This window comes from Struthio camelus, chromosome 9, assembly GCF_040807025.1.
Source record: "Struthio camelus isolate bStrCam1 chromosome 9, bStrCam1.hap1, whole genome shotgun sequence".
NCBI classification, from domain to species: domain Eukaryota; kingdom Metazoa; phylum Chordata; class Aves; order Struthioniformes; family Struthionidae; genus Struthio; species Struthio camelus.
This window is the reverse complement of record NC_090950.1, coordinates 31,618,095-31,630,996: the sequence shown is the minus strand read 5'-3', so window position 1 is coordinate 31,630,996 and position 12,902 is coordinate 31,618,095. Positions and strand designations below refer to the sequence as shown.

At 43.3% G+C, this 12,902-nt stretch overlaps 1 protein-coding gene across 1 annotated transcript; it reads right to left on the bottom strand.

The window, feature by feature from the left end:
• Nucleotides 1-3,239: 3,239 nt before the first annotated feature.
• Nucleotides 3,240-11,778, bottom strand: LOC104140046 (ovocalyxin-32). Its single transcript, XM_068954957.1, has 6 exons — nt 11,446-11,778; nt 6,231-6,293; nt 5,151-5,325; nt 4,840-4,976; nt 3,928-3,990; nt 3,240-3,838 (listed from the first exon to the last, which is right to left on the bottom strand). Exons 1-6 carry the CDS (start codon nt 11,704-11,706, stop codon nt 3,680-3,682), a joined length of 858 nt encoding a protein of 285 aa, XP_068811058.1. The 5' UTR covers nt 11,707-11,778; the 3' UTR covers nt 3,240-3,679.
• Nucleotides 11,779-12,902: the final 1,124 nt, after the last annotated feature.

The window sequence follows — 12,902 nt, the reverse complement described above, 5'->3', positions numbered from 1 at the left end:
TTTGTCTTGAAATTTGTCTTAATCCATTTGTATTAAAATATTCTTATTTTTTTACTTGATAAAATATTATTGTGTAATTCGGCTAGTTACTGTTTCTCTGTTTTTCAGAGATTAAAAAACCTAGTTTAGGAGACTAAATGTTAACTGCTTGACAGGTACAGGGGATGAATTTTTATCCAGCATAGTGATTATTTTTCACTCAGGTGCTCCAAGCACAAATCCTTTTGCTCCTGCAGTTCGCTTACAGCATAGAGTCTGGAGAAAAATGTGAGTATTTTCATCTCATCTTTCAGAAGCAGTGTTAAAATCCTCCAAAGTCATAATGAATGAATGAACAGAACAAATTCACCTGTTAGTGGAACTTGCATTTCACCAACTCTGCTTATCACAGATGGTACAATGCATTGAAAAAAGTTGAGAAGAATTTACATAGAAGTAAACTCTTTCCTAAACTATTAGTGATAATGGGTTAATGTATACGTTGCTTACTTGGCTCCCGGCGCTCCATCTCCCTAAAAGGATCTCTTTGTCGTAAAACTAAACAAAAAGATTCCTTTACCCAGAATCTTACAATCAAGAGATTGCGTTCCTGTTGATGCTCATCCTGGGAATCACTTAATTAGATCATGTTCACTTATAATACAGAGAAGAATTGAAGCTGTTACAGTTAGGTGAGAGGGAAAAGATACCTTTTTTTCTTTTTTTAATGTTATTACTGAAAGATCCACTGCAAATTTTCCTTGCGTGCTCTCTCTTCCTAACTTCCTCTGCTTACAGCATTTTTGCAGACTTCCAGTAAACAGAGAATGAAGTTCGAGTTCAAAACCAACTGCATTCCTGGCACAGGATTGTGGTTGATGTTTACCAGACACAGACAGAACTGTAATGGCTATACTTTTTTGCCTCAGTCCTCACCAAAAGACAGTGAAAATTACTCATTTTAAACTTGAAATTCGAGAACAGTGTTAGAGATTTGTCGGAGCATGTAAATATTAACTAAGCATGGGCATAATGTTGTAGATGCATATGATGTGGCTTGGGGCCAAATCGTTCTTGTTTCCATTACATCTGTAGCCTTATTTTTTGAGAAAAATTTCAGCTGGAACTAGTTTTAAGAAAAGCCCTGCAGGTCATTTAGGGATTTCCTTAAGCAAGCAAATATTACTGCACCTTTGCCAAAATTCAGAGAGGGCTTATAAAAGCAGTATGAATGCAACAGCAAAGAAAGAAATGGGGTAGTTATTATTTTAGTTGTATTTATGGCTTTTGTGTTTTGCTTATTAGAGGTCAGTCATGATGTGAAATCCTGGCTGTCGTTCTGCCAGATGCGTGCTGGTTCTCCCCAAATCTAACACAGACGACAAGACCACGCTCAGGGGAGCACAGCATAGGGACACAGTGGGGTCTGCTACACTTAGCTGAGAGGGAGAAAAAACAACAGGTAGGAGGAGGTGGGGCAACAGGGGAAGGACTGAAGGAAGGGTTGCGTAGCAGGAGCACCCTGAGACAATGAAAAAGCTCATGGAACAGGAGCAGTCGTTTCTAGGGTGCCCGAGATCTTGCTTCTTCATGCATGTGTGTGGGGTTTTTTTTCCCCCTTTAGTAGAGTTTTACCAGTAGCACTGGTAGTATATCTGACTTAGTTGATCTCTTTCTAGCAGCAAAATTGTGGAACACAGCTCTCTTGTCTGTATCCAGTCTCTTACAGATACTCTTCGTTGCACTTTTTTTGCATGAAGAATTCACTGTGAGCCAACGGGAGTCTTGACTCGGAGAATGTTTACCATTATTAATAGTATAATATTTTAATAATGGTAAACGTTATTTAATAATGATGACTTAATGAAAATTAGATAATTTAATGAAGAATTTTGCTTGAGTAAAAACTGCGTAGATAATTTCAGGTTCTAATCCACTGACTGAAATCTTGGCCCTAAAGAGGTTAGTGGAAATTTTGCCACTGAATTCCAACAGGATTTGTATTCTTCTAGAAGTTAGGATTGTGCAGTTTAACTGATATAAAAGTTGTGCTGCTTACTTGGCATCAAAGTTGCACTGATTTGTCAGGTCGGAAATACATGATTCTCTCTTCTAGGTCTGGAGCGCAATGGCAAAAACAAAGTAAGGAAACTAGGCTTGCAGTTCAATATATTGCTAAGATAGAGCCCCAAAGTGCAAAATGTCTGTACTGTAATTTTCTTGTTTAAATTCTAAAAAATATTTTCATCATCAGTTTCATATTGAAGTTATCGTTAAAAGCTCTGATTGCGTGTTTTGCCAGCACAAAAGAAAACACAGAATATGTGAAATGCTGTTTTACTGAATTTATTTTAACGTGTTGGGTGCTGATATAAAAGGCTTCAGTCAGGAAAAGTGTATTGGAGACTAATACAATTGTATAAAATGCCTAAATTATTTTGAGCGATCAGATCGCATAGCCTATCCATCCCCCAGTGAAAGCTTTTATGCTAAATACCTTAATCATCATTACTGTTTACAGATCACTGGTAGCACAGTATACTACAACTTGTGGAAGAAAATGACCATCTCTGAAGGCAGAGACCATTGCCTGCTTTCCTAAGTAAGGCACTCTTATTATATGGAGTTAATTTAGCCTGGCAGAAATTCTTGTTAAGGAAAAAAAAGTGACACACTCAAGATAGTTTGGCATAATTTTAGAGAATAAAGGCAGGGAAGTGCGTTTGCCCTGAAGTCAGAATGGAGAATTTGGTGTGAAAGGATAAAAATACATTCTTGCAATAAGTCTTTGTTGTATTTAGGATGGGTAAAAGACATGGCAGTCGTTAAATTATAGTTCTGTCCGTCTTTGTTCAAACTAGCAGCGAGAACTCCATCCATACTGTAAACAGACAAAAAACCCCACAATATCCGCAAGTTTCCTTCTGACAAACACTTCCCTTGCAGTGTTCTAGACTCCTGGCAGGCATGGGGAGACAACAAAGCATGTTTTCCTTATATCAATATTTTCTAAGTTGACCTCACAAATGAGAGGAGAAACTTCCTTTTTTGTTAAGCTTACAAAGCAGGGAAGAACTGTGCGCCAGTGGGACTTAGGCCGTCTGTGGAACACACAGGTTCTGGTTACTCGCTTGCCTGGAGCCTTGTGGGGAGAAATTTCACTGCCTCCACTGGTCCACGTCCTTTCTATGGCCAGACGCTGAGAGAAGATGGAAAGCTGTGCTCAACCAGCAAGTCATAAAGGAAAACCCAACCTCCGCTGTGTGTAATGGTATTTGTTTTATTGGAGATTTAAGTTAAAAATCAGCAAATAATAAATCTATCCAAAAACCAAAAAAAAAAAAATTTAGTAGACAAATATTTCTCAGTGACAGATTAATATTTTTCTCAAGATTTTTATCCAAATATATTAACTTTGTTCACAAACTATGTTACTGTAAGTAACTTAGTCACATAAAATCAGCCTGTGTATGTATATCTATGTATGTATATAGTAGCAAAAGTTTTTAGGCAAATCTCTAGAACATGTCAGTTTTTACCCTTCAAGACATTACAGATATTCATTTTGGAACAAAACAGACTAGTGAAAGCATTTAAAGTCACTGTAGTGTGACTTGTATAGAAAAATTATCACAACTCTGGGTTTATTAACACAAGGTTTTTCCCACTTAATATGTTTATACAAAGCTGTCAATCTCTCTTAAAAATTTTCTTCTTTTTCATGTGAAATTCCAGCAGCTGATCCAGATCCCATTCCTGATGCCTCTTCAAACCACTGATTCTCTGAAGCGCAGAAGTACTTCACTTTCAGAGGGTGTCCAGGAAGCCAAATGACGCGCATGTGGCATGAAATCATTTCCTGGAGAACAGATTTTTAAAAAAAAAGTTTGCTTTATGATCTTTTTGAGGTTTCTCTGGTGAAGGTGTTACGCATATATACTTTCTTACCTGTGTTGGAATTTCATGAAGTAAGACAGTGTAGTCAAACTCAATAGAATCATCTTTCCTTATCTGGATAAGTAACAAAGAAAAAAGCAACCAAGAACACAAAGTTATGTTGTTGAAGTATAGTATCTACTTTGCTTTAATTGAGCACATTTAGCTTAGTATCGGAAAGAGAGAAAAAGGGCTTGAGGTGTCTATGATAGCTGGCTAGAGTAAGATACAGTTTTGTATGTGAAGCGGAGGGGAGTTGGGAACAATTCCCCTGTAAAGACTTTGAGGACACTAACTGGCGTGTGGCTTTGCAGTCTGACTGTACTCTGACGTGAAACTAGGCTTACTCAGATGCTAATTACTTAAGTTAACCCTTGAATGAATTTGAGAAGCCTACTAAACTCTCTTTCAGAAAAAAATCTCATTCTAAATAACGTGGGAGTAAAAAGCAAGCACACTATTTATAGATCACAGATGACTGAGACAGAAACAAACCTTTGGAAACTCCTATTCTATATGCTGCAGCTGTGCGATATGTTCCCTAAGAGAGCTCACATCAAATACTAAATTGATGCTACCTTTGAGCTCAGCTAGGAAGGCAAAGAACACGAGGAGTGACTTAGTATAGGGCTGATGAATTGCAGGACCACATGTGCAAATCTTCTGATTAATCCTGCAGAAGCCAACAGATCCACTCATACAAACAAAGAAACAGAATTTGGTCCAAATGAGTAATATTTTTCTACCAAACTGGGCAAAATAACTTGCTCTGATTGAGATACTTGTATGTGAAGCCACTAGGATCTTGGAAGAATCACAGATATTACGGAAAGTGTGAGCTGGTCAATGGCGGTTTTATTTTCTGTCGCTTGGAAGACAGTGTTTGCATCTGTAACATAGACTTGAAATTTCCACTTAGCTTACCCATTGCTTCACAGACTTGACTTGCGCCATGGAGTAACCCAAGTTCTCTGTTGACTTCTCCCACATTATATAACTGCTGCCAACAACAGCCAAAGCCCACACTGGCTCAAGGGCAGGTTCAATATTTCCATAGCTGTCTGAAATGGAAAAAGTGAATAACATAAAAATGATGAATTCTGTCTGCTTCAAAGCAGAAGGTACTACTGTGAAAATACATCTAATTTTTAAAATGCGGGCGTGTTTTCTTGTGTTCTTAAAAGTGCCAAAACTCTTTGACATGAAATGAAGTAAGATTATTTGGAGGAATGTACCTGGAATATCATTTGCAATTATTGGTTTGGTTTGTTGCTTAATTTTTTGGTAAAAGCTGTTGTCCTCCTCTTGGATTTGTTTCTCATCTTTGGTATCTCTGCAGTTGATAGTGACAGCAGGCAGAGATTTTCTCTTCCGATAAAACACTGTAGCAAGGCAGTTCCCAACATTTTGCTATAAAGGTAGAATTTAAAACTGTAATTATTAATCAGCATTTTATTCACGTGCAATACATTTTTAAAACCGTTCTTGATATTACCACGTGAAATATATGTATGTAGTAAGTACATTACATGTCTAGATGAGATACTTTGTAGGGAGCTGTTCAGGGATCACAGAAGGTCTTTGGAAGGATTTTTTTTTTTTTTCCAGAGCAGTAAATAGGTTGAAGACAAAAAGTTTTGTTAATTTTTTAAAATAAAAGTATAGCAGAAATCAACTAAATCATCTTGGGAATATGTTTGAGAGTTCTTAGAAAAGAATACTTATTGATAACAGGGGCTTTCATTGTACAGTACTTCTGCCTTGAAACAAAACCAATCTAATATTTCATATTAAATTCTGAAAATCATTTGAATTTCATAAAATGTGTGTGTATTGGAAGAGCAGATGCTTACGGTAAAATTGCTAGTGACAACTGTCTGAGAGAATGAATGGAGAGGGGGTTATAATTTAAAATAGATAGTCAAGTATTTATTCATATTTTGGTGTGTGGACACAATAGGGCTACGTTAGGATAATGAGGACCATACTGCGACACTGAGTTTGGACTACTGAAGAGCTGCACTCAGGAGCTCGGTTGCCTGGTGGGACTCTTAACAGGACAGTCTCCTCTGGCGTTGGGAACTAAAGTGCTCTGGCTGCTTGGACCTCTACAAAGGTGAAAATTGATTAGATAAGATACTGAGTTGATACTAAGAGCAAGCCATGCCCCATGCTGGACATGCAAGTAAAAGTGTAAAAATAAGTCCTTTTATTATGCAAGATCTATTTACAGAAGCAGTTAAATATATCCTGTTTTGAAGGTGTTGAAGTTTAACACACACTGTCAGAGAAAACACAGTGGACTATAAACTTACCCTGCTTCTGTAGTCTTCGGTAGTGAACTGCAGGTAATATTTATGACCAACTCCTGGGATGCTCTGGAAGAGAAGAGTTCAATCCCCATTGAACTATAGCCTTATATATTATTACAACTTAATTATTGCTGAATGCACGGCTCAGGCAGCAGTGTGGTAACACGCATCACAGTATCCCTTGTTTCTGAACAGGGGACTCCAGGACAAAGCCGGGAAGAAGAGTCCTGCCCTCTTAAAAGTAGTATCTGGGGTCATGTGAAAACAAGGAACCTTAAATAATTTATTCAAATCTTATTTTGTGTTTCTACTTTTCTGTTAGCTCTTTAGAGAAAAAAGTCTGTCACTGGTTGATGTTTTAAAAAAAAAAAAGAGTTGCTTAGCAACTAAACACTGTTTACTAGTCATGAGTATACAGCATATCAACTTATATTTAAGTGATTTTTTTAAATTACATTAATGCGTTGATTTTTATTGTTCATGTTTTTGTGAGCAAATAGTAAACAACCCAAGGTTACCCAGTCTGCCTGTAGCTGTATAGAAATCATCATTCAGTTTAAAGATATATGTTTTATCAATCTCAGACATTTTGCAGGTATCATAATACACAAGCTAGACACCTGTAAGTCTCTGCAGAATCAGGTCCTTTGAGGGGTGATACAAAGAAAAGAGGGTGTAGGGGAAGGGATGCTCATGAACTACTGCTGCCTCGGAGCACTCAGTATCTGGAGCAGTATCTATAACATTGTAATAACTGAGCAAATACTGGTCTGAAAATCTCAGCAGTAGTATGATACGATACTGCAGCGTGTGCATCTTGCAAACTAGGAACTTGCTTCATAAATATAAACTACGTTACCTGGCCTGTTTTAAAAACTTGATAGTAAAAGCTATTACTTTCTGCTTCGATGCCATGAAATGCAGGGACCTCAGTGACATTGCTTAACCAAAATCACTTCTCTTTCCCCAAGACTCAACTAAGGTGTTCCATGAGCCTGAAGAGGGAAAACGAGGGTGTCGTGACTATCTCATGGCCTTGCAGCTTCAGGAAATTGGTCAGAGGAGATGCACTGATGTGATCCTAACAGCAAATGCAAAGGATCTTAAAAACAACAATAAGTAACCTTTATGTTAAACAGTGGTTTAAAGCCTTTCCCCACAGATATGCAAGAAGAAAAATGCAGCTCAAAGTCCTTCACAGGACAGATTGATATGGAGTAACTTCAAAAAAAAAAAAAAATTACAAATTCAACTTGCAAGGAGGTATTTTTCATACAGGCAATCAGAGTGCCCTTGAATATACAGATGAATCGCATCTTGCTGACTGATTTACAATGGAGCAGGAATTACAAAGGCTAATTTAAGGTTAGTGATGCTAATCTTGCTAGGTTTTTTCTACTGTGACTGGAAAGAGACTGACTTCTCTACCCAGCACGTCAGAGCGTGAGTCTAATCTATCTGCTTTGATTTGCCCTCTGGAAGATCTTCTCTCGTGGAGTGAGCTTAAGACAGCTCCACTTCATCAGATTGAAGTGGGCTTTGTGAACACCTCCATCCCTCTAAGTCTGTCACCTCCGACGCTACCAGCAGTTCAACTAACCCTATCATCTCATCAGAAATTGCACTTGTAAGGAAAAATAAAAGAATACTCTTTGCTGATGGGAGATAACCAGCAGCACCTCTTGTACCACACAGCATCAGAAGAGTCTTCGAAGCGTACGCATTTGAAATGTGTCATTTTCTTGGATTTGCTAAACCTTGTCACGGTGTTTTTGTGTTGACTGTTGCTGGCAGAAATAGTTCAGTTAAATTCTGATTTTGATGCGGATATCACAAGACTGCCCTGGCCCCAAGCATGCTAAAACAGGAGCTTGTTTTCAATACTGGTCCTGAAAAATATTAATTACTATGAACAGGATCAGGGTATCATTTAATAGTATAAGAGCACAGCCTGATGAAAAGTATTTGGATGATTTGTTCTTTACTTCATTAGTCAATCTCTTATTTTCCTACCAACTTCTATATCCATTTTTGAGGGAAGAGTCTGAGCGACAGACTAGTGAGGATGATTTTACATTTACAGTCAATTATTTGCTTGTAAATTGACATCTGGTGTTGTTTAACTGACTGGTATATTTGTAAGTTTTTTCTTTGATTAAATCAGCCATAAGTAAATCAAAGTAAGTTAAGTCTTTTTGCATACTCTACTGTGATTTATTAGATAAACACATTTGATACACAAGTCATTTCTGGGTCTGAAAGTTTGTTGCTTTCACATATATTAACTGGTTTAATAAAAGATATTCTCCCTTGTCACAAACCTATTCTTGCTTCTATCCTTAAACTATCATAGTGATTCTAGCACTGCTCATGTAGTATATTTTGTTACATAGGTTTTCTGTTACGGAACATGTGTAAGGTAGCATGTGAAAAATACATCTTACTAGAGAATGCAACCTCTTTCAAAGTGTGCATTTAAGTCAAATTGCTGTATTCCAGCAACAGCATTGATTTGTTAGCTTTTTCTTTTTTTTTTTTTTAAATACAATACTCTTTAAGTAAACAGTAGGAGAATTCTGGCTGTTTGCACAGTGCTGAAGGTTGGAATCCTAAGCAAACGTGCACATATTTTACTTATCTAAATTTGGGCCTTTCTGTTCCTATTCTACTTTCTTCCAGGAAGCCATTAATAGCGAAATGATAGTAAGATGTAATTCACAGGGCAAAGCCATCAGCCCAGCACCTGCCTTTAGTACATATACTTAGTTATATACTGCAGGTAAGAGGACAAATTGGTTTATTCACTTGCTCTACTTTTATAGAATCTCATCTTGAAGCTTTGCGAAGAGGAAGTCTGCGGGTTAGCCCGGATCATGCTGTGAAGGGAATGGAGGAAATGGAGAGAGGCTTGAGTTCAGGTCCTTATCTCTTCTCTGCCCCCTCACTCTCTCCTCTCTCCTGCCCTTTTTGCGTTTTGGCTAAAAATATGCTGTCCTTCTGATCTGCTTATTCTCAGGTTAAAATGACAGAGTTTTACATTGACATTTTGTCTTTCCTGTAGCCTTGGCTCTGATGAAGGATAAAGCACAGGGACCTAACTGTATTCTTCTTCTTGCCATCAGTCCGAAGATGAGAGAACGTGGAATAGTTGCACTCAACGAGACTGCAGCACCCCTGAAGTAGGAGAAACTTGGCTTTGATTTAACAGATGATAATGGCTGGGGTTGCCTGCTGAGCCTTTCGGGGCACAGCGCAGCAGCCTGGGGGTTTGAAGCCCTTCACAGGAGCTCTTTTACACTTAAACCAGTACTCTTTGTCTGGAGTATCCAGTCATTAAAAAAAAAAAAAAATCCTCCAATATTATTTGCTTCATTGGAATCACCTGTTTGGTCTCCAAAAAAAAAATTCATTTTTATTGCTCTGATAACTTTAAGAATAGTAATCGGCCTCTGACAAAATATCTCAGCAGTTTCATTGCATTTCCTTGGTAGCAAGCACTAATGAAAAAAAAATCTATTGTAATTGTGTGTAAACTTACTATTCAGTCTCTGATTGCTTGACAGAGGAATATAAAAAAAGCTTCATGACTAGTGACTCAGCTTAAAAAGAATACATAATTCTGTGCTTATGTGGTTTTTGAAGTAGAGATCCTCTCTCCACTTGCAACAACTCCACCGTAGTAATACTCGCCTAGAAAGCTTTTAGGTGGCACTACACAGCTAAAATACGTACTCAATCTGGAGATACGTACCGGAGGACTTCTTTGATCTTAGCATGGAGTGGGAGAAGTTGTATTTGGCATGAAATAATTTTAACTTTTACAAATTTACTTCCAGTTCTTAAGATTAAAAAAAAAAATCACTATTATTTGCACCATTATTTATATTTATAACGTGCAAACATGTTAATAAGGTCAAATAGTGGTTTAAGATCACTATCACTCCAGGTCAATACGGAGGTGGTTTCACAGTCTGGTTAAGCTGCTCTAACTACCCGCTAGCCACAAGTGCGTGAAGAAGCAGGCACGGCTGCAAGGAGCCAGACGTGCCCGTTCGGCCCCTGCTCAACCCAGGCACGAGGGGAGAGCCAGCAAAAATGGCTCTTTATTTTCCTCCCCCTCTCTACGTTTGGGTTTTCCCTAGACAAACTACCTGCCTGCCACTGTTCTGAACTGGGAATGAGTAGAAATCCTTAAATCCTAAAATCATGACCATAGTAATTTAAAGGACTAGAACACTGTGAAATCACCGTTTGGCGCCAAGGTGAGCTTGTGAAACCTCCATCTGTAAGACCGTTCTGTAGCCCAATTCTAGCAAATTGTTGCAATTTAGTCAAAAGATACCTGCTGTTTTACTACGCGTTTCCCTTCCTGGTTCAGCTATCTGCGGCTCGGTTGTGCTTTTCGGGACAGCTCGGTACGGGAGACCTACGTCAGCGTTTCGAAAGCTTCTCGCTTGAATTCTAGCGTCTTCGGCCGTCGCATGCTAACGCCTCTCTTATTAGAGATGCGTTTTAAAGCGCAACTGTCAACAGCTCCATGAGATGCATGCTGCTGCGACTTAGAAGTTAGTCATTTAATTAAAAAAAAAAAAGAGTCCCTCAATGAGAAGGGAAGGCTGCAGCCATTCGCAAGGCAGGATTTGTCCTGAGTCTGGCATACCTCTACCGCCTGTTGCTAGGGGAGGAAGCACTGAAGTCTCATTGTACGCGAACTCGAGAACTCCCCCATATCCAGCACCGCTCCTGTATTGGAGACCGTCTCCAGCCCTGTTTCTAATTACCGCGCCGGCAGCGCGTTAATGCCATTAGCTGGTAACTACAACATCCACGAGTTAATTCCATGATAAAATTACCCTTTATAAACACACAACACAGATCCAGCGATACGCAAACCGATAGGAAACCAGCCTTCTCCAAACCCGACGTTTCCGTCCCTTGTGCCCGCGGTGGATAGCCAGGAAACTCCTCTCGTTATTTACGATAGCGGGCAGGAAAGGAAGGGAGGGAAACGAGCAGGTGGGCGACGGAAGCCTCTCACCGAGTTCCCGCTGGGTGTGCGGGGGGAAACACGAGCCTGCAGAAAGCGCTGCCAGCCACCTCCTGCAGCTCCGTTATCACGCTTGCGGAGGCACAAGCATATGTACACATACACAGCATGCATGCACGTATCTGTAGCTCTCTCTCTCTATGCGCTCGCACAGCACGCGAACAGCCCTACCTTGAGCGTGGCCCTGCGCACCCGGCGCAGCGCCCGCAGCGCGCCGGGCGAGCCGGCGCGGTAGTTGAGGTAGTGCAGCGCCGCCCGCGCCGCCGCCGCCGCCAGGCGCCCGCCGGCGGGCAGCTCCCGCGCCGCCGCCGCCGGCCCCTCGGGGGGCTGCTGGGCGCCGGCGGGCGGCGGCAGCCACGGCAGCAGCGCGCCGAGGCAGAGGGCCAGCAGGAGCGGGAGGGAGGAGGGCGGCGAGGCGCGGCGCCGCTGCATGGCGGTGGCGATAGCGCGGGCGGCTCTGCTCCGAGGCGGCTCGGCCGGCGCTAATAACGGGGGCTCGGCCCGGCCCGCGCCCTCCCCCCGCTGCCCGTGCCGGGAAGCGCGCGGGGAAGCGCCCGGCTCCGCGGTTACTCCCCCTCCGCCCGGCCGCCTGCCCCCCCCCCCCCCCCCCCCGCCGCCGCTCCTCCGCCCCGGGGGCGGCTCTGCCGGGGGCAGCCGGGGGGGCGAGAGGGTATGGGGGGGGTCAGGGGATGAGGGGGTGTGAGGGGAGCCGGGGGGGTGAGGGAAGCTGAGGGGGGGGGTGAGGGGAGCCGGGGGGGGTGAGGGAAGCTGAGGGGCGTGAGGGGAGCCGGGGGGGTGTGAGGGGAACCGGGGGGGGTTTTAAGGGAAACCGGGGGGGGTGAGGGGAGCCGGGGGGGGTGAGGAGAGCCGGGGGGGGTGAGGAGAGCCGGGGGGGGTTTTAAGGGAAACCGGGGGGGTGAGGGGAGCCGGGGAGGGTGTGAGGGGAACCGGGGAGGGTGTGAGGGGAGCCGGGGGGGGGTGAGGGAAGCCGAGGGGGGTGAGGGGAACCGGGGGGTGAGGGGAACCGGGGGGGTGTGAGGGGAGCCAGGGGGTGAGGGGAACCGGGGGGGTGTGAGGGGAACCGGGGGGGGTGAGGGGAGCCGGGGGGGGTGAGGGAAGCCGAGGGGGGTGAGGGGAGCCGGGGGGGGTGAGGGGAACCGGGGGGGGTGTGAGGGGAACCGGGGGGGTGTGAGGGGAGCCGGGGGGGGTAAGGAGAGCCGGGAGGGGTGTGAGGGGAGCTGGGGGGGGTGAGGGGAGCCGGGGGGGGTGTGAGGGGAGCCGGGGGGGGTGAGGGAAGCTGAGGGGCGTGAGGGGAACCGGGGGGGGGGAGTGAGGAGACCCGGGGGGGGGGTGAGGGGAGCCGGGGGGGCATGTAAGGAACGTGTCCATAAGGGGAAGAGTCATCTGGAGAGAGCTGAGAGCGGGTCCCTCCGCAGGCAGGAGCGCGGGGGGGGGGGGACTCCAGTGCGGGTGGCCTCGGGCGCAGAGCGCCCCGACTGAGTCATGGTTTGGGGGCACCAAGAGGCACGTCCACATAATCTGGAAGCTGGTGGGAAAAGCAGGGACTTGGAAAGAGGGCTCCTGCCTCAAAATACCGCTGTTTTTGGCCCAGGGATCAGGAGTCGTGG